This window comes from Balearica regulorum, chromosome 2, assembly GCF_011004875.1.
Source record: "Balearica regulorum gibbericeps isolate bBalReg1 chromosome 2, bBalReg1.pri, whole genome shotgun sequence".
Classification (NCBI taxonomy): domain Eukaryota; kingdom Metazoa; phylum Chordata; class Aves; order Gruiformes; family Gruidae; genus Balearica; species Balearica regulorum.
The window spans coordinates 142,013,702-142,032,356 of NC_046185.1; the positions used below are offsets into that span (position 1 = coordinate 142,013,702).

Here is an 18,655-nt window from a genome sequence, read left to right on the forward strand (position 1 = left end):
CAGCTGACCCCAACTGACCACAGGGAATTCCCATACCATATGACGTCATGCTCAGCATAAAAAGCTGGGGGCAGAAGGAAGGGGGGGACACATTCGGAGTGATGGCATTTGTCTTCCCAAGGAACCATTACGCATGATGGAACCCTGCTTTCCTGGAGATGGCTGAACACCTGCTTGCCCACAGGAAGTGGGGAATGAATTCCTTGTTCTGCTTTGCTTTCCTTGTGTGTGCGGCTTTTGCTTTACCTATTAAACTGTCTTTAACTCAACCCACGAGTCTTCTCACTTTAACTCTTCTGATTCTCTCCCACATCCAAATGGGAGGGGAGTGAGTGAGCAGCTGTGTGGTGCTTGGTTGCTGGCCAGGGTTAAACCACGACAAGAAGTCAGTATCTCTGACATATTTTCAAGACTAAGACCATAGCCCTTGTGCTCACAACCGCCATTTATGAAGGAACAGTTGGACAGAGTCATATGGATGCTATTGTTCAATAAAAATCCATGCAATATTCTCTCTGGCAATCTCCTGGTGCTCCTGGTTTATGGCCAGCCATGCTAAGAGGTCTTGTTTCCAGCCTTTTAACAACCTGTACTGCAGCTAATTTCACACATGCAAATACATGAATTTAGGATGATTTTCAAGGAATATGAATTCAGGATAATTTCCTTGAAAATCAAAGATTGGACAAAGGTCCACAAGCATTTACACTTTTTACTTTGAAGACTTTGGAACAAGTAGCAGAATACATATTCATAATTTCACATAAAAATATGAATCTGAAGCATCCACAAGTTATTCTTCTAGATGCCTCATTTAAATACAGTAATTTTTCAGGTTTCTCTGTATTTCTTTAAAGTTCATAAAGGCAGCCTTCAGTCATAACAAAAGGTTTTTGTTTAATCCTTGCTAGGCAGACAGGAAAAAAAAATTAAAAAGAAAAGGAAAAATAATCAATCAAATCACTGTCTTCTAGCTTCATTCTTTGAATACCAAGCAGGTCTTGCACAGAATTTACACATTATTATAAACTGAATGTTTTGAAAATTAAAATGGCTGAAATTAAATGTACGTCTTACATCATTTTCTTCTTGCTTTTCAGTGAATCTATTACAGCTATTACAGTTGTTATGAACTTTTACCACCAGGATTATACTTGCAAAATCAGGAATTTAAATGCTATAGTGATCATTTTGCTGCTCAGTTTCAGTTCTTCTGTTAAATTAATGTCTCAGGAATATATGTGAATTACATCAATGTCACAATAATTTTTATGGTATGTGAAAATCCAGCTGAACCAGACAGGGCCTCGCACAGACCCATGCAACTTTGAAGTACACTTTGCTTTGAGCAGAGAAGACAAAATGATCTGCACAGGTCCCTCTAAAACTCATTTTTTCCTTTGATTCTATACAACAAGCACAAACAATGCTTTAATCATGACCAACAGTGCAATAGAAAATTTTCCAGTAAGTAGTTTATCTTCAGGGATGAAAACCCGTATCATAGCAATTTGCTGTTTACTACACGAACAACAAAATCACAGAATAAGCAGCAGTTCATTAAACGTGACAGATAACTCATTTCATGCTATGAAGTCGATACTTTTAGTTCACTAATTTTATCTTCAGTATGATTAGACAAGTCCTACATATGAACACTTAATTCTATCTTTCCAACAGTATATTAGGAGCAATTATTTAAGCGTTATTATTGATGATTCATAGAACTATCAACACCACACATTTCACTATGAATTACTGCTACTCTATTATAACACTTCAGCAAACTAAATCTCATTAGTATTTCCTATTTCATGAAAGGTAATAAAATACGTCTCATGCTTTAAGAATTGTTAGGATTGCATTTATGTCTAGAGATAATTATCTGTTTCCATTTAGTTTATTCCAAGAAAGGGTTTTTTCAATTGAACTTAAATAAAGTAATCCCCAAAGACCAGTCCACACTGACAGAACAACTGCAAATTCTGAACTCAGTTCTAGGGAAAAAACATAAAAAAGCCTCAAACAGTCTCTCCTACAAATGTTCCAAACAAAAATAAATCCTGTTGTGATTTCTATTCCATTTTGCTCTTAGGTCTCATACTAGACTAACTTTCAGAACACAAATAAGCAGCATATTTAACGATATAAAGCAGACACACCTCTTTCCTCAAAAACGCAGAAGGACAATTATTTACAAGTTATGCAAAGTACACTTTAACATCTGTAACAGGCATTAATAATCACAAATACGTGACACACGATCTAGATGAAGTGCAACCTCCTTTCCATAATCCATGCAGGACTTCTTTTGGATAAACTTCACTATTAAAATAGAGTTATGTAATTCATCTTTTCTAAGTCCAGCTTCTCACTTCTACAGCTGGGTTTGTGCCCTAAGATCAAGAGTCCCTCGACCCATTTAAGGTAGTTTGTAAGATTGGTAACGTTAACTGGCATGAGAGAAAAATACTGCGACAGCTTTGAGTTCTCAGAATGATAAATACCAGATAGACGTACAACAGTTAAGATTGCTCCTTCTATTGCTCCAGTCTATGGGCTTTAATTGAGGGAACAATTTTAGCACAATCTCCTGAACTGCCTCCATGATTCCTTCTGACATACCCACCCTTTCCACAGGAATTTTACTCTTTGGCTTTAGCACATATCGCAGCTATTAAGTCAATAAATATGGAATGAGACTTCCATGTACAGGTTTAATAATTACTACAGCATGAGCACTGACTTTTAGAAAAAACAGACATTTGGTAGATATTTATAGTCCCTCTAAAATTAGATTATACTTGTGAAATTCCCTCATGTGTGCTTTACCGTTGCGGAAGTATTTGAAAAAGTGATTCAGTAGCTCAAATATATTCTAGCTGTACATTACAGCTAAGCTACAACGTCTCCAGAAACTTAAAAACTGAGTGATAGAAAATTTAGTGGATTAGTAGTAAACACACCAAAACACTCTGGCATGCATTTAAAAAGCAATACATTTAAAATTACTCATGTGACTGAATTTACCACTTTATTAGGCTTAATGATTCCTTTAAAAAGTTTTGCAGTGCAAATGAGTTTCTTTCTTCAGGATATCACACATCACCACACTAAGGGGAACTATTTTTAAAATTACATCTAGAGCTGAGCAAGTAGTCTACTGTGATAATGTTTCCATGCAATAAACTCTTTGATACCTGCTTTATTTTATACATGCAAAGATCACAACATAATGAAAACAAGAGAAGGAAATGTAATTATCTGAAGTGATTTTAAATTTAAAAGTAAATATTGCTGAGAATGTGCAATTCACTCAAAACTTCAGAATCTTTCTTCACATGGTGCATCTCAAAATTAAATATTTCAACTCTGAATTTTAATTCAGATATAAAAACTTTCATCTGAAATTAAGTTTCAACAAATCCACTTTTTAAAATTTTCCACGCAATATGGGAACAACACTCCAAAGAAAATATTTTCATTAATTTTTCAGATTTAAAGTAGGAAGACAATGTTAATTAGTATAAACTTCATTCTTTTTAAGACTTACTTTATCTGTAATAAATCTGACTTTTGAAAGAAATGTTGGATTTCAAATACATTGTAGGAAGCACCGTGTTCCATGATTTGTTCTTTACTTGTATTTCCATTTTTTTCCCTTTCTTCTTATCATCTAACATAAAGGATACAAGTTTTATGCAAATCAGCCAAGGAGGAATACCTTTAGCAGCAAGCCTACAGTCCTTGTCCTCTGTCAGAAGCCTCCTTTTCAGTATGGAAAGAGCAAATCTATCTGATTCAAATAAACAGGAGTTTTGCATAAACCTTAATACTGTAAGTTTCACACTCTGCCCTCTACCAAACACAGGTATCTTGGGTTAGTCATGCATTAAAGTCTGTCTTCAGACATTTTATGTTAATTCAGAGTACATCCAGGAAAAGGTACTTAGGAGGACTTAAGACAACAGATAAAGGTTTTGTGCTTCTGTCCTAAAAACACAAACTGGAAGAACAATAAAAGAAAACCAAAATAATACTTTCAGATTAAATGTTTGCCTTTTCCTATAAGGGTATCAGGGAAATTGTGCCTGTATTTTATGATGGATCCATGAGTATAGATGACATACAACACTCCAGAAATGGCATTTCCTGAAAATCACGACGACAGACTTACACCAGATTCATTCCCTTGTTCCAGTCACCCTTCCTAGTACACAATCCAGCATCCCAATCTACCAAGCTTAACATGCACTGAAAAATTTCAGCATCAATCAAAAAATCTGAAATTTCACATTGGTCCTCTATTAAAAGGAAAAATCCTCAGATTTTGTAGTCACCTACCACAGCTGACTTCCAACTCAACAATAAGCACTGTTTAATATAAAAGTGTTTTATATCTGTAATAATGGTACATACACATGTTCATTAAAAAACAAGCCTTATATTGAAGGCTACAAAAAATCCAGTAAGTATTTAAGTCCTTACTGCCCACTAAAAGCAATAATGCTGAAAGCAATGAGTCAAGACCACAAAGGTACTGACACACAAATTAACAACCTGAGCATAAGAAAAGTTATTTCTAACTATCAGAAGTTTTGTTTCCAGTACAGTTCCTTACCAGAACACACAGCCGCTGCCTCATCTGGGTCATGATTTTCATGCCACTGCATCGTTCGGTAGTAACTGAGCATGACTTCCCAGAGGGCTTTGCAGAGATCAGCAAGGCATGGAATGTAGCTGTCTGATGTAATATGCTACAGAAAAACAAAATAATATTGTGAAACTTAACAATTGTGTTCATTTTTTGCAGAGGCAAAACAAACCATACAAAACCTCCATATTTATACAGCTGAGGTGCTTGACATCTATCAGCTTCCTTTTCAAAAGTATCTGAGAGCTGATGAATGCCTGGTTTTAGTCAACAAATCAAATGCTGTCTAAGAGTCCAAAGATTATTTGTTAGTAAACTTTTTTTTTTCCCCAATTGGCCCATGTATTTACAATCTCTTATATTTATGGGGCAGCAAGGTAGATATAGAGGTAAAGCCACACAGTCTAATGGTCAGCACATCTCACCATCAAAGAGGGATGCAGCCACCCCTGTGACATGCAGACACTGTGCTAGTTCAATGATACAGATACTTGTACTTCAGTAGTACGTAGAAGCCATCCTGGCTGGTGCCCCATTGGACTGAATGCTGTATAAAGTAGTTTAAAAATAAACAAACTTAGATGGCAGCTGTCCTACCTCCCCAATCCACCCTGCTCCAAAGAGCCAACTGTGAATTAAGATATTCATTAGGTGAAGAGTATCAATTTTATGAGAGAGATAGATGCACAGTAGAAATATCTAAGATGAGTTTGTCAGGTAAAGGGATGAATTTGAGAAGGGGTCTTGCTGGGTAAATAAAAGACTGTAAAATATATTGCTTATCTGAGTGGCAATGGTAAGTTACTCTCACTTGCTGTGAAGAAGCCCAGTCTCACAGCTCATAAACAAGGGCAAAGTCCAGCTGCAGAAATGTGATGTTATTATATTATTATTTAAAGGTTCTCAGAGAAGTCTGGAAATTAGCACTTCAAACTAACACTATTAGTTTCTACTTGTTGTAGAAAGTTCATACTTTCCCATTGCTACCTCAGTGTCCACAGCTGACTTCTGCAAGGCTGGTAAGCTTTTGCCATGTGGGTACTGCATGCTAACCCAAAAATGTATATCCAAGATGATACAAAAGCTTTAGCATTACAGTCAGTATTTTTGAAGAGTTCTGTTGTAAAAGCTTCTGCAACAATGGTGTCACTATAAACACCAAAATAATCAACCATGGATTCTATAGAGAGCAAACCCTTAATCAAAGCAATCAATTCCCTCTGAATTGCACCCTCGCACACTGATGTAACCATGGTTTTCTAAACACTGAGTGTCCTTCCCAAGCAATGAACTGCAACAAAACCTTGGTAAGCTTGAATATTACATTTTTTGGATAATAAACATTGGATTGGACAGATTGCTTCCCGCAGGTAGATGCATCGCTTATACCCCTCCTATTTTTCAGCTTTCAGGTAAAAAAAAATAATTATAAGCTACATGTCTTTACTTTCTATTTAATCATGTTCTCTTGGTTTCTAAGCTTAAATAATGCTCCTGGCAGTAGCATATACCACCCAGGCCATATTCTCCTACACTCTGCTTATGAGTAAGGACTCACAAGAACTGTTCGTTAGTGAAAGTATCTGGAGGCCTCATATTAATCATTATGTCTTTTCAATTTGCTTGGTTTTTTTTAAATGAATTATTATTCTGGTTCTGGTCCCAATCAAATCAGAGCTGCCTCAAGGATATAAATTAGGCATTCTGGACAGACTAACAAGAAAAGTCAAGTTCTTGGTGCATAAAAGAAGTAACAATTGAGAATACCACTTGTTTTCTAAAACACCCTTTAATGGGAGAGTTAATATACATTAAAGTGTCTCAATAATGCAGTCAGTAATCTCAGATATTATAGACCTTTGCTAAGGATGGAACAAAATAGGGTAATAAGTTTATAATTTAAACAGTAAGTTGCCTTGCCATTTCAACAGCTGTTTCAGCAATTTACTCTGCTAACTCATCAGAAAACGTTATTCTTCCTGTATTTCAGGGCTTTTAGTAGCTATAAAATCTAAACTTTGGTTGTGCAGATAACTATCTTGAAGACATACTGGCTTCCTGGTGGCTTCCATTTAGACTAAGGAAATAAACAACTTAATTTCTTTGAACTTATGCTAGAATAAAGAAAATCAAAACTTGAAGATGAAATGGCCAAAATCTCCCCTGCTTCAGTAGTATTCAAAAGGAGAAAGGATGTAAGAGTTAGAGCATGGCATATCGCTAGGAAAAGAAATGTTCAACAAGGAAATAGTGGCTCAGAGTGCACAGTCACATAGCTTACATAAATGGCTACTTACTGAAAACATTATCCTTTTAAAAAACCTCACATTATTATAAAATCCAGTATCTGACTTCCAGAAAAGAAACAAACGAGCAAAAAAAAGAATTAAAGGAAAAAACCCCACCATAGTCCCCCACTACCCATGTAAAATGGAAATGAGCTAAATGAGTTCATTTAGAGAGATTTTTAGAAACACACAACAGGAAATCTGCAGAAAAAGGAAGACTTTACTTTTGTATGACTTCCATCGTTTAATTAGAGTAAGCACTCCACAATTACTTATATGTTAAGAGCATCCTGGCTTACCAGTGTATCCAGGTTGAAGAGGGTTCTCACTGGAACCAGACATGAAGAAAGACAACTCATATTTTAGTCTTAAACAATGACAACTGAATGCAAGAGATGAACATTTGTTGCTATTTTTTCTACAGAAAGTTAGAAGTGGAATTGCTATGGTAGTCCAGCTTATTCAGCTCTCTGATTTTCACAAATGCACTGCAACAGGTAACAACCAACACTGAACAGCACGGTTTGTAACAGAGACCAAAATTTCCCATCTGCAGCCTGTCCCTAAATACCTAATTGTTACCAAAAGAGTAATGAATAATAGTAACAAATCAATAAATTTCAAGGAAATTACTACAGTATTCAAAGTACATTACAGTCCTAAAGTTTGGGCATCTTTATACAGGCTGCCAGATGCCAGCTACTGGCAAGGTCACATAACTGAAGAAGCATCTCACAAGGGTTCTGCAGAAGAAAAACCAAATAGAAATAATGAGGTAAAAACTTTGTAACCACAGAGTTAAAGCCACTCTCTTTCTGTGCATTACAAAATATGATATTTCCAGTGATCTGCACTGTCCTTCTGCACTGTCAAGGGTAAGGATTAACAGCAGCATACAATCTGTATTTTAGAAGATGCCAGGAGGAGCTCAGTAGTACTGTTTGTAAACATAAATAAATGGACTTAGTATCATAAATATTAGCAAAGAATGAGAAATAATACTGAAGGGCATATAGAAATATAAAAAGATAAAAGAAACTCAGAAGAAAAGTGCATTAAAAACTAAGAAATGAAAACAAAAATACCCTCTGAAGACTTAAAGCAGAAGTACAAAAGGTCTGCAGCCTGGAGAACAGAGATCAGGGTTTGCTGGCCTGCTTTCAACTAGAATTCATCTCAGTGAAATGCAAATACAACCTATCTGGAACCTTACTCATTCTGTTCATTAATACCTCTGTCAATTACTCAAAATAAATTGATTTTTTATAATCCATTTTCATTCACATGAAGGCTCTTAGATTATGTAAGTCTTTTTAAGTCAAAGGGCACCTCTTCACAGTGAAATGGTTTTCAGTGCAGATGTGTTGTTTACTAGTTGAAGCAACACAATCCTAGGAGATCTGAGAAGTGAAAGAGCAGAAAGTGGATCAGAATATGAACTTTAATCTCCTTGTGACTGTACTTTGATTTAATAAATTGCAACTGATGGGGTGGGTCCTTGAGTTGATGAAGTATGATGAGGGTTTAGTCTGTGACTGAAACAAGGGAATGAAGAACATTCCAGATAGAAACGTAATTTCAAGTTTTAAATCAATGTTACAACCACCTGAAATACTTCACACTCTCTCTCCCCACCAAGTTTAAGAAAATTTCTCAGGGTGTAACATTAAGATCACAAGTGAAAGCATTAAAGATTGAACTAAAAATACCACTGAAAATACAGTAATTCATTCTAACAACACTTAAAAAATAAACAAAAGTATACGCATGCAAGAAACTGTATCTAAAATCTATACTAGAGGAAAATACAAATACAGGGTTATGCCTAGTCCATGATCTGCCTGTCATCAGGCTTTTGCATCTCAGTATTACAGCTGTTCATCATCTTGATACCAAAAGTGTAATCAATCGGATACAATATTAGGATCATGGGAAGACTCCAATTAAGTTAATATCTTTACAAGAATCCTTATTGAAATGCAATATTACCGAAATTGTGACCTCATCTGAAACGCACTGAAGTAAAGTTCAAAGCTAATTGTGATTCCAGTAAAAGGATATTACACCGAAGAGATGGGAGTTTTGAAATCTTGATCTCCTGTTTGTATCCTACAATTTACTTTTTACATTTATTTAGGTGGTGCGTACACTAACTCCAAAGTGCTAAGATTTAGTGCAATCAAAATCAGTACTAATTTGTGAATAACTAATCTCTCAATTAGCTTACGAGTTGTATTAAGAAACTATAGTAGCTGCAGGGTTATTTTAATAACTGAGTCCCTATTTACATAAGGTACACGTACAACAGTAGAAAATTTCAAATTAAAAAATATGCATATATGCAAGAATTACATACTGTGCAGAGGTCTTTGTACTGTAACTTCTGAAACTTGGTGTCTGTGTTTCCTGCACACAGCTCCACATATCCAAGCACTACTTGAAACACAGTGTTATGAATGGCTTGAGTGAAGTGCATGTGTAATTGGTCCATTGCTGTCTGAAAGAAAAGGAATAACATAAAATCAAATCGTAAAATTCAATTTGTCATACGCCATAGTCTTTTAATGTAAGTCTTTTTCAGTACTGAACACAGGAGATTGTAAGCATGGCCTCCGATCTTTGTTTCAAAAACATGTAACATAGGACTTGGCTATATGACAATACAGTAACATAAAAGAGCTCAGGTATTACCAGTAAAATCAGTTTCCCCTGCCACCCTCCCTCTACAACTCACCAGTTTTTTGACATTACCACTAGTAAATATTAATTTTACTTGTTTATATTTATTTATAGAATTTACTCATTCATTCTTTTGCCCTTCCAATCATTGATGAATGTGTCAAAAAGACATGAGTTGAGATCAGAGCTACTTTTGCCACTGGAAACACTTTCAGCTAAAATAAAAATATTTCCTTTGCAATTAACAAAACTAAAACCACAAAGTCTTCAATCCATCCACTTGCCAAACTGAGTTCTTCCTTGAAGAATATGAAGTAGGATCAAGTGTTACAGAAAGGCATACACATCACATCAATACATTTCTTACAAAAACCCTCTTGGCAATAAAAACAAAATATGGCAATTGTTTAATAAAACTTACTTTTTCAGAAAAAAAAATACCAGTACATGTACTGAACAGTGATGACTATGTAACATATAAATTTTGCCATAATCATGGCCAAGTTTCACATCAGGCTGTTTCCCTGATCCTTTGTAAATAAACTGAATGTAACATTAGTCCACTTGACACACTGAATTTTCTCACTGTTTCAAGATATGCTAATAATCAGTATATATGGTATAATAAGAATTTTTAAAAAATATTTGATATGCCAGAATGAAGTTATCAGATCCTGCAGATCTGAAAACGCTCAGTTTTGCTACTTGCTATTTGACATTCTTAGCTACTGACAAGAGCTGAGAACTCAATTAAGAAATGAACAACAATTCTGCTTCAATCCTATTGCAAATAACTGATCTTCTGCAGCTAGTCCTAACTCCAATTAGTCAAAGAAAACACAATGACAACTGAAAACATGAGAAGTACTGAAGACACTGAAGGTTCTTGTCATTTTGTTTAATGACGAGGGGTCAAGATGGGAGTTATTTCAACAATGATGCAACTAAATTCTTTTCAGAACAAGATCAAAATACTTTAATAGTAATAAAAAGAATGTCAAAAACAAGTCAGTCTATCATGAGATTAGAGCAGGCAAAACCGTTCAGTAACAAATAACACTTTTGTTTTGTTCAGAAATGTCATTCCTCTCCAACAAAAAGTCTGCCTTTCTCAACATAGCATGTACTAGACTTTGGAGCAATGAATTCATTACATCTACTTTTGTTCAGGAAACAAAGAAATTGCATACAGTGCACTAACAAAGGAAAAGTCTAATTAATCTTCTCTCCTGACTTGAAGTTGCAGTCTTTAGATGCTCCAATAATTCTGCACATTGTCAGAGTATGGGAAGAGAAATTTGTTTCTATCCTATTGCAGCTACACTGTTATCACAGTCAACCCATGGAAGAACCCTACTTTCATAGAAAGGTTCTAATTAGAAAGAAACGAAAACCAAAACAAAAACTGAAAAAAACAAACCCCCCCCAAAAAAAGGCATTCTAATGTCAGCCATGCTTCTGAATACTGGGAAACATCATAAAAAACCCTGAGCATAATAAAGAACAAATGGGGTTCTTATTCCTGTCTTCATCAGGGGACAGGCACTTTGACATGATCTTTAGCAACTAAAGCTTTCTGGAGGAGCCTCTTCTCTAAGCAAAACACCATTGCTGCACTGGCACCACCATGTTCAGCCTCACTATGTTATGAACACTGATCACTGACGAAAGATGCCTCCTGGACTTTCTCCTTACCCCCTTTCACTTCACAGGAGCTTGGTACTAGCTCCCACACATCACATCTGCTTCTGAAAGAAATGGGTTTACCACCTTCCCAGAGAAACCATCCTAAGCCTCAAGGCAGCGAGTACACCAACAGAAGAGAACTACATCCTATTGGAGAATATAGACCTACTCCTATTTACATATAAAAGGCTCTAGGCACACAGAGATACAACTTTTAGGACATGTCTACAGTGTAAGTTTGACATGCTTTGTGTCATTTTGTTGCAAAAAAAAATAAAATCTCCTCACATCTTCATTCCTGTCGCATTTGAATACAATATAAAATGGGAACGCACACATACAAGGTACAGGCTGTGCAAAACTCAGTAACAGGGACCTAGCTATGAAAAATAGTACTCGCATGCCCAAATATAATTAATTGCATTATAAACAGAGCTGAAATATGGAACTTTTACAGTTGTACCATGTCCAAAAAGCTACATGTTACAGTAATACAGAGTTTACCTTTAGCAATCACTGTTGAATTATCTGAGCATTATAAAACTCTTTTTATACTCAGCAAGATTCATCAGCATTAGGAAAATAAACTTCCATCACGGTACTCAAAGCTTCACGCTGTTACGCCACTGTGCTTTGTGACTTACTCAGAAGATGAGTACTAACCTGTGTTTTTCCAAGCAGTCTGTAAGCCTGCTGAACCTTTGTATAATGACCTATATCAAAGTTCTTGCATATTTTGGAGAGTGCCACATCCAATTGCTCCTATATAAATGAAGGAAAAAATGTGTTAAACTCTTAATAAAAACAGGCCAAATAATACATTACTTAAACAATAGCAAGTGCAGAAAAGATGCTTACTTAAACAATCTAATAATTATGCTTGTACAATAGCCAAGACTGTACATTATTGGACTATTTTGAGGTGCTCAAATGTTACTCCTTGCAGCCTGCAGTACTTCAGTCTCAAATTTCTGTCTGCCAAACAGTTCCCACCATTTCCAAGAACAAGCAGAGTAAGAAGTACACTACTTCACTGAAGTCAAATTGATGTTTACTTTGAGGTCTAGCACCACAATACGAGCAAGCCAGGATTTCTAACTTGGTCTAGCCCCACGCCTAAGAAAAAAACCTCAATCTGAGGGGGGAAAATGAAGATGCTCCACAGGTGTTTCAGTTCAAGCAATTCAATTATAGATTTCTTAACTCTCTGACCGCCATCTCTTAAATGGAATTAACACTATCTAACTTCAAAGTTCATTGTGAAATAAGTCATTTATGGACTACTACACCAGCACAATGATCAGTACCACAGGTGAAGAAAGCACACACACACACCATTACTAGTTCTGCCATCAGAGCTGTGTCCGAGCATACATAACAGCTTTGCAATAAATGAAGTCCATCTATTATGTGTACTGAATGAAAAAAAAAACCCCAACCCTAAAATAGGATCATACACTTAATGACTAAGTAAGAAGGCTTCCAAGGATTTGACCATGTAGCTTAATAACGTAATTCTCAGTCAGATGCTGTATATTGTCAGAGATACACAGCCTAACTCTAATTATTTTCAATCAACAATGGAAGAAAAGAAAACAAGAATCAGTAACGTGATAATATACACAGCTAGCAGATATTTTCTCTCCTTGCTAGTCACTAAAGCCATTTTAATTCCTATTATGTAAGGATCTTGCAATGTAGTATTGCTCTTGCAACTAGAAACCACAGAAGATGGTTTAATGCCTATGTACTTCTACTTACTCCACTAGAAAATTTTCATGAATTACTTCATTAGCCACAAAATATTGATGGATTGTAATCTGGAGATTTGGTGGTGGGGGAGGTTATTTTGTTGGGGTTTTTTTAAGCAGAACAATATTTTCTTTAAGCACAAAAAAGGAGACTAGAATACAATCAAATACTGCATATTTTCCTAAGCAAAATAGTAAAAGGACAAGTAACCTACAAATTCAGAACTTCTTTAAAGGGTTACTCAGCAATTTGAATTTCAGCCATATACTGATTTAAAAAAAAAATTGTTTCCTTCTCTTATATCATGAAGAACAGCTGTACAGACAGAAAGAGTGAAGGAGGGGGAGTGATAGAGCAGCTCTGGTAGGCACGTGACCTCCAGCCAGGGTCAACCCACCACAATACCAAACTGCCCTCTCAAACACAGAGCACATTAATCTTTTCAGCTACACTTTTCAATGGTTCCTTCCACTATAGCAATCTTGTAACAAACTATAAAAGTAAGGTCAATGTTAAAACCTAAATTACAAGAAGAAAAAAAAAAATGAAAAAAGGAATGGACCTATGTAGAGGCACTCAACTATTGAGAAGACTAACTATTAAAATATTAATTAACAGAATATGGTTCTATATTAATTAAATCATGTATTTCACAGGAACACTCTATGAACCCCAGGATGACTTACACTCTCCCATATGTATAGACATAATTCCAGTAGAAAATAAGGTACTTTCACAAGAGGGAAATAAGATATTTCTATAAATTCACAAATAGTAAATAAAAATCTTGAATATGATTATTTGGCTAGCTGAGAATTGCTATCACCAGCCAACATGGTACATTTTACCAGATTTTATTAAGAGCAGAATTTGTTCTGCAAAACTGTTACTGGAAGGAAGGAAAGATGCATATCTCCTTTTAAGCAACTTCAATGTTTGCTCACAAGGAATAAATGGCACATAAATGAAGGCAATAGGAATGAAAGCTGCGTGATCTTCAAGAAGAAAAAGACGAGACTGGCCTATGTGAGAGTGAGAAGAAAACAGTCATTTCATTAGCTCTTTTGAACCAGCCATGCTCTGAATAGAGCATATCTATCAGTGACAGAGTAAAAGAACAAAGAAAAGCTTTGCAAGAAAGTACAAAGTCATAAATGAAGGAAATCTAACAAAGTTCTAATTGTACTGGGAATTAAATAACAAGGTACGATAATACATACACTAATCTGGCTTTCTAAAAAGCACATGACCAGAGGTGTAAAGAGCTGCCAGGATAGCTAATTCCACTTCCTGATATGCACTACATGTGTAGGCATTACATGCATTACATATACATTATACATATCTACATTACCAGATTTCTTAGAAAAAGCTTGTCAAGTTCCAGCTCAAAATTACCTAGTAATGGAGTTAAAAGAATTCCTACTGTTCAAGAACTCTTTTTTGCCACCAATTTCCAGCAAGACACTTACCATTTTATATTAATTTGCTTCTGCAATACTATCTACCAACTTAAACTAAGCTTCTGTCTTAGTCACATCTTTCCCGGTTATTCAAGTCTTACTTCCTCTGGTTTAGCACTGGCCCTATACAGCAGTTTCTCTAAAATTGCCAGTGAAACTGTGCTATCTTGTGTAGCTTATACAAACCTATTGGCATGCTGCTAATTTACTTTTTCACAATTATTCAGGAGTAGCCTAAAGAATTCATGGACTGAAAACCATCGTGCATCTTAGCCATACAGGGAACATTACCTTCGATCAAGCACTTCAAATGTTATGTGCCTATTTTATTTGGCTGCTTTACCATTTGAAGTGCTCACAATTAGTGAGCTAGGCTCGTAAGTTTGATAAAATATTATAAAGCATTTCAGTTGACTGCAGCACAGAAGTCTACATGAATAGCAATGACTAGAGCATTCCAAAGACTGTATTTGAAAGAAACAGGCATGTTCTGTAATTGCTAATAACATCACATTAGAAAGCTCTAGTACCTAGAGGTTAAATGCTATCTTATACTAAACATCTGTATATTCTTACCTCTATTTGTTCCAAGGTGTCTTGCAGTTTTGAATTCAACTCACTATTAATGAAAGAGAAAAACTGTTCAAAATCAAATTACTGATCATATTAAAATTTCACACTAAGTTTCTTGTTTCCAAAAAACACATTTGCCTGCTACCAAGCCACAATATAGTAATTTATCACAATTCGTTAACCTGCTGTTACTGTATCAGAGTAGCATCACCACCCTACTGTTACTACTGAAAGGCAATTACTGCAGGCATTTGCAGTATTCCTAACACTTCAAATTAAAATATTTGTTGCAGCAGCATATTATCCGAGGTTTACAATGCAACAGTTTTAAGAGGGCCCAGACAAGACCCCATCCTGCTAGGATTTAGCCAAGCATTCAAAGACATTCCCAACCCCCAAGAAACTCGTGCTCTAAATGTTTTGTTTTGGCACTCTGGTCTACAGCAGAACATAACCAGAAAGGTCAGGGCTACCAAGTCTTTGCAAACCATGGTATTGTCACTTTTACTCACTGCTCAGGAATCCCTTATAGAAACATCACAGGAAAAAAAGAACTTAAGCTTACACAACTTTCAGAAAATCTTTTTAAGACCATCATTTCACTTCTCTGAGCTATATTTGGTATAGAAAGATTAACAAAAATAGCTACTATAAGAGAAACTATTTAGGGCAAAGAAAGGCACAACTGCTACTTTCCAACAATCAGCTTTAAAAATTTCAGAACACCAGCCAGAAAAATAAGACACAAAATATAACTACTATGTTTTTGTTTGGAAGGGTCAAAGCAACCAAAAAATTGGCAAGATTATTGTAGCCAATATTTTTTGTTGTTTCTCCACATGCGACAAGCCTGCAAACAGAAAAGCCTTGACAACAATTTCATGTCACTAGCTCTCCTGCTAGAGTTTATGATAATTTCCTGTTACTTAGTTCTTTCAGCTAGCAAGACGACATTAGAACAAGAGTAAGAAACTTGCTCTGTGCAGAGAATCACTCCTTCTTTCCATCTTTAGAACTAGGTACAGCATAGACTATCACTCCCTGTGTATAAACACATAGTAGGTTTACATGTTAAAATTAACTGGTCTAAAACATAGAAGCTGCTGACATTAGCGAAAAATGAAGCAACGCACAGGTAGTCTCTGCACACACTGAACAAATTAAGCAATTGTACTGCTCTAAGTTGTAGGAAAATTCCAAAGCCACTAGTGGTAGCAAGTACCATATAAACACAAGATTATAATTCCTTTCAAACAAATGTCATGAACGTACTGCTGCTGATCTAGTTTTTCTTATGAAATTAAAAATACACATGGATTTTTTACCTCAGTCAGGCAACTTGCATGCACACACACTTGAGGAACTTGCTCAACTACTCCAGTGTAGGGCTGAAAAGCTTCCTGGGCTCCAGAAACCAGTTCCTTGATTATTGCAGATGATCACATTTGACTAATTTTGTCTGTATACCAGCATAGATCCTCATGAAAACTAGTTCCTTGTTTCCACTATTTTTAATTCCAGGCAAGCCTCAGCTTGCAATCACCTGGTGACATAGGAGGCTTGGGCAGCTCAGGGACCTGAGCCCTCATATCACAATTCCCAGCAAATGCCCCAAGATTGCAGCCATTATGGAACAGTAAACATTTATCTCCTTTTGGGAGAGGAGGATGGGGAGGAATTCAAAAGACCTTTTTCCACATGAAACACAACCAAGGTAAAACTGTCATGTTTTTCTTACCCATGCAACTCCTCTGACAGCGCGCTCTTCCCATTCAAGTGAGGGCTCAAGCACCAATTTTAGATACATACATTCATAGTCTATTTATTCAACCAAGCTATGATATACGGACGTGTTTGCAAGAATACAGCCTACATTTACACTGACTATTCTAGACAAAGAAGGTCCAATCACAAAATTTCATAAGAAAAGTAACTTTGATCAAGTACTGAAGTGAAAATGTAGAAATGATGTGTCCAGCTACATCTGTATGTATTTTCTGAGACAGAATTATAAAGGTAGTGCTTGGACATAATGGCTACATGATTATTATGAAAGCCCATTTACGATGATTGAGACTTTAATTCAAGACATTCATTTAATTCAATAAAAAAAAAAATTAGAAGTCTTTTTTTTGCATCCCCATCCACAGAAATCTAAAGTAGTGCATTTTTAGAAGGCACATTACTGCAACAGAACAGCAGTAACATTTTGACCCAAAAGCAATAGACAGAGTCATCCTGTCAAATACATCTGACACTGTATTTTCCTACAGGTTTTTCCAAGGGAGTCTACTCACATCAGAACTGATCAACAAGCAGAAGGCAAAAGACTTCAATTTACATTTTTAAACAAAAATTAATCACATAATGCAAGCATTCCCTAAGAAGACAACAATGGAGAACAAAAATAATAGACATCCAGCCTATTATTTCAAAGGTGGATGAGCAGCCACTCTTAAAACCAAAGAAGTCTTAGCAGGGGAGCTAAAGTGCTTGCCTCTTCAGATTATGTATACACCAAAATAAAAAAAATTTACACGCTTCATAGAAGGGTTTAAATCCCCTGCTGTTTAAGAGCTACACCCAAAGGATTGTGCAAAGGAAGGCACTGATTCTTGTCACGTGGACAGCAGACAATCAAAGGGATACTGTGAAAATTTCGTAGTAAGATATAGAGGTAATGCCTCACATAAGCACATTATAAATGCCAGCATGTCTGTTTTCTTGACTAGCTGTTTTTTTACTGCAGTCCTAAACAGAAACGCAAAAGATCTATTTATTCATTTAGCCCAATCCTCTGCTAGTGAGGCATTATTCCATACAATATATGTTCTCTCAGACTTCTGAAAGCAAAACAGTGCACAGAGACTGAAATGTATGCACTGGGCTGGGATTTACAGCTTAAATGTCCTTCTGCTCTCACAATGCAAACAAAAACAGGCTCAAAAAACTCTCAGAATAAAGAAGCAGTACTGAGTTTTTCTGTCATCATGCTTTCTTTCAAGAAACTGTCTTCTTGGATGCAAGGATACCCTTTTGAGTGCAACAGCAAAGTAAATCTTCACAGCTATTTGTCACACATGCTATCAGATTTAAAATAGCATGACTTTTGCAGTTAAATATTCCAAATGGCAAAAACATGAACTGTTACTTTAAGTTCACATTTTGCTACACTGGATATTACATAGTGGAGATAAACTTTGAAGCTGCAATAAAAGCTTGAAGTGATTCAACATTAAACAGAAACTTTCATATCATTTACATAAATCAGAAGGTAAGTCAAAGAAACTGTGTAATTTAACCTAAATCTCAAAAGAGCAAGATTTTCCAGATGAGCGCTGTCAGATTCTAAGAAATAAAGCTGCCTTTTCAAGCTGAATAGATGTTGCTAATTTCTCAGAAAGAAGAAAAATGCAGGAGATATACAGAATAAATCAGATTAATGTTTGGAGCCACAAAGCAGCTGAAAGACCAATAATACTAAGGAGAGGTTGCTGAACACTACAGATGAGAGATAGGCATGGAATACTGCAAGACCCATCTCTACAGAAGGTGGAGGC

At 35.9% G+C, this 18,655-nt stretch overlaps 1 protein-coding gene across 1 annotated transcript in view; it reads right to left on the reverse strand.

Annotated features, from left to right (window-relative positions):
* Positions 1–18,655, reverse strand: part of VPS50 (VPS50 subunit of EARP/GARPII complex) — a 94,605-nt gene that overhangs the window by 52,788 nt on the left and 23,162 nt on the right. Inside the window, exons 10-13 of the mRNA XM_075746173.1 lie at positions 15,099–15,141; positions 11,971–12,069; positions 9,299–9,439; positions 4,622–4,757 (exon numbers count right to left, since the gene is read on the reverse strand). Of these exons, the coding sequence (XP_075602288.1) occupies positions 4,622–4,757; positions 9,299–9,439; positions 11,971–12,069; positions 15,099–15,141 (419 nt within the window). The remainder of the gene's footprint in view (positions 1–4,621; positions 4,758–9,298; positions 9,440–11,970; positions 12,070–15,098; positions 15,142–18,655) is intronic.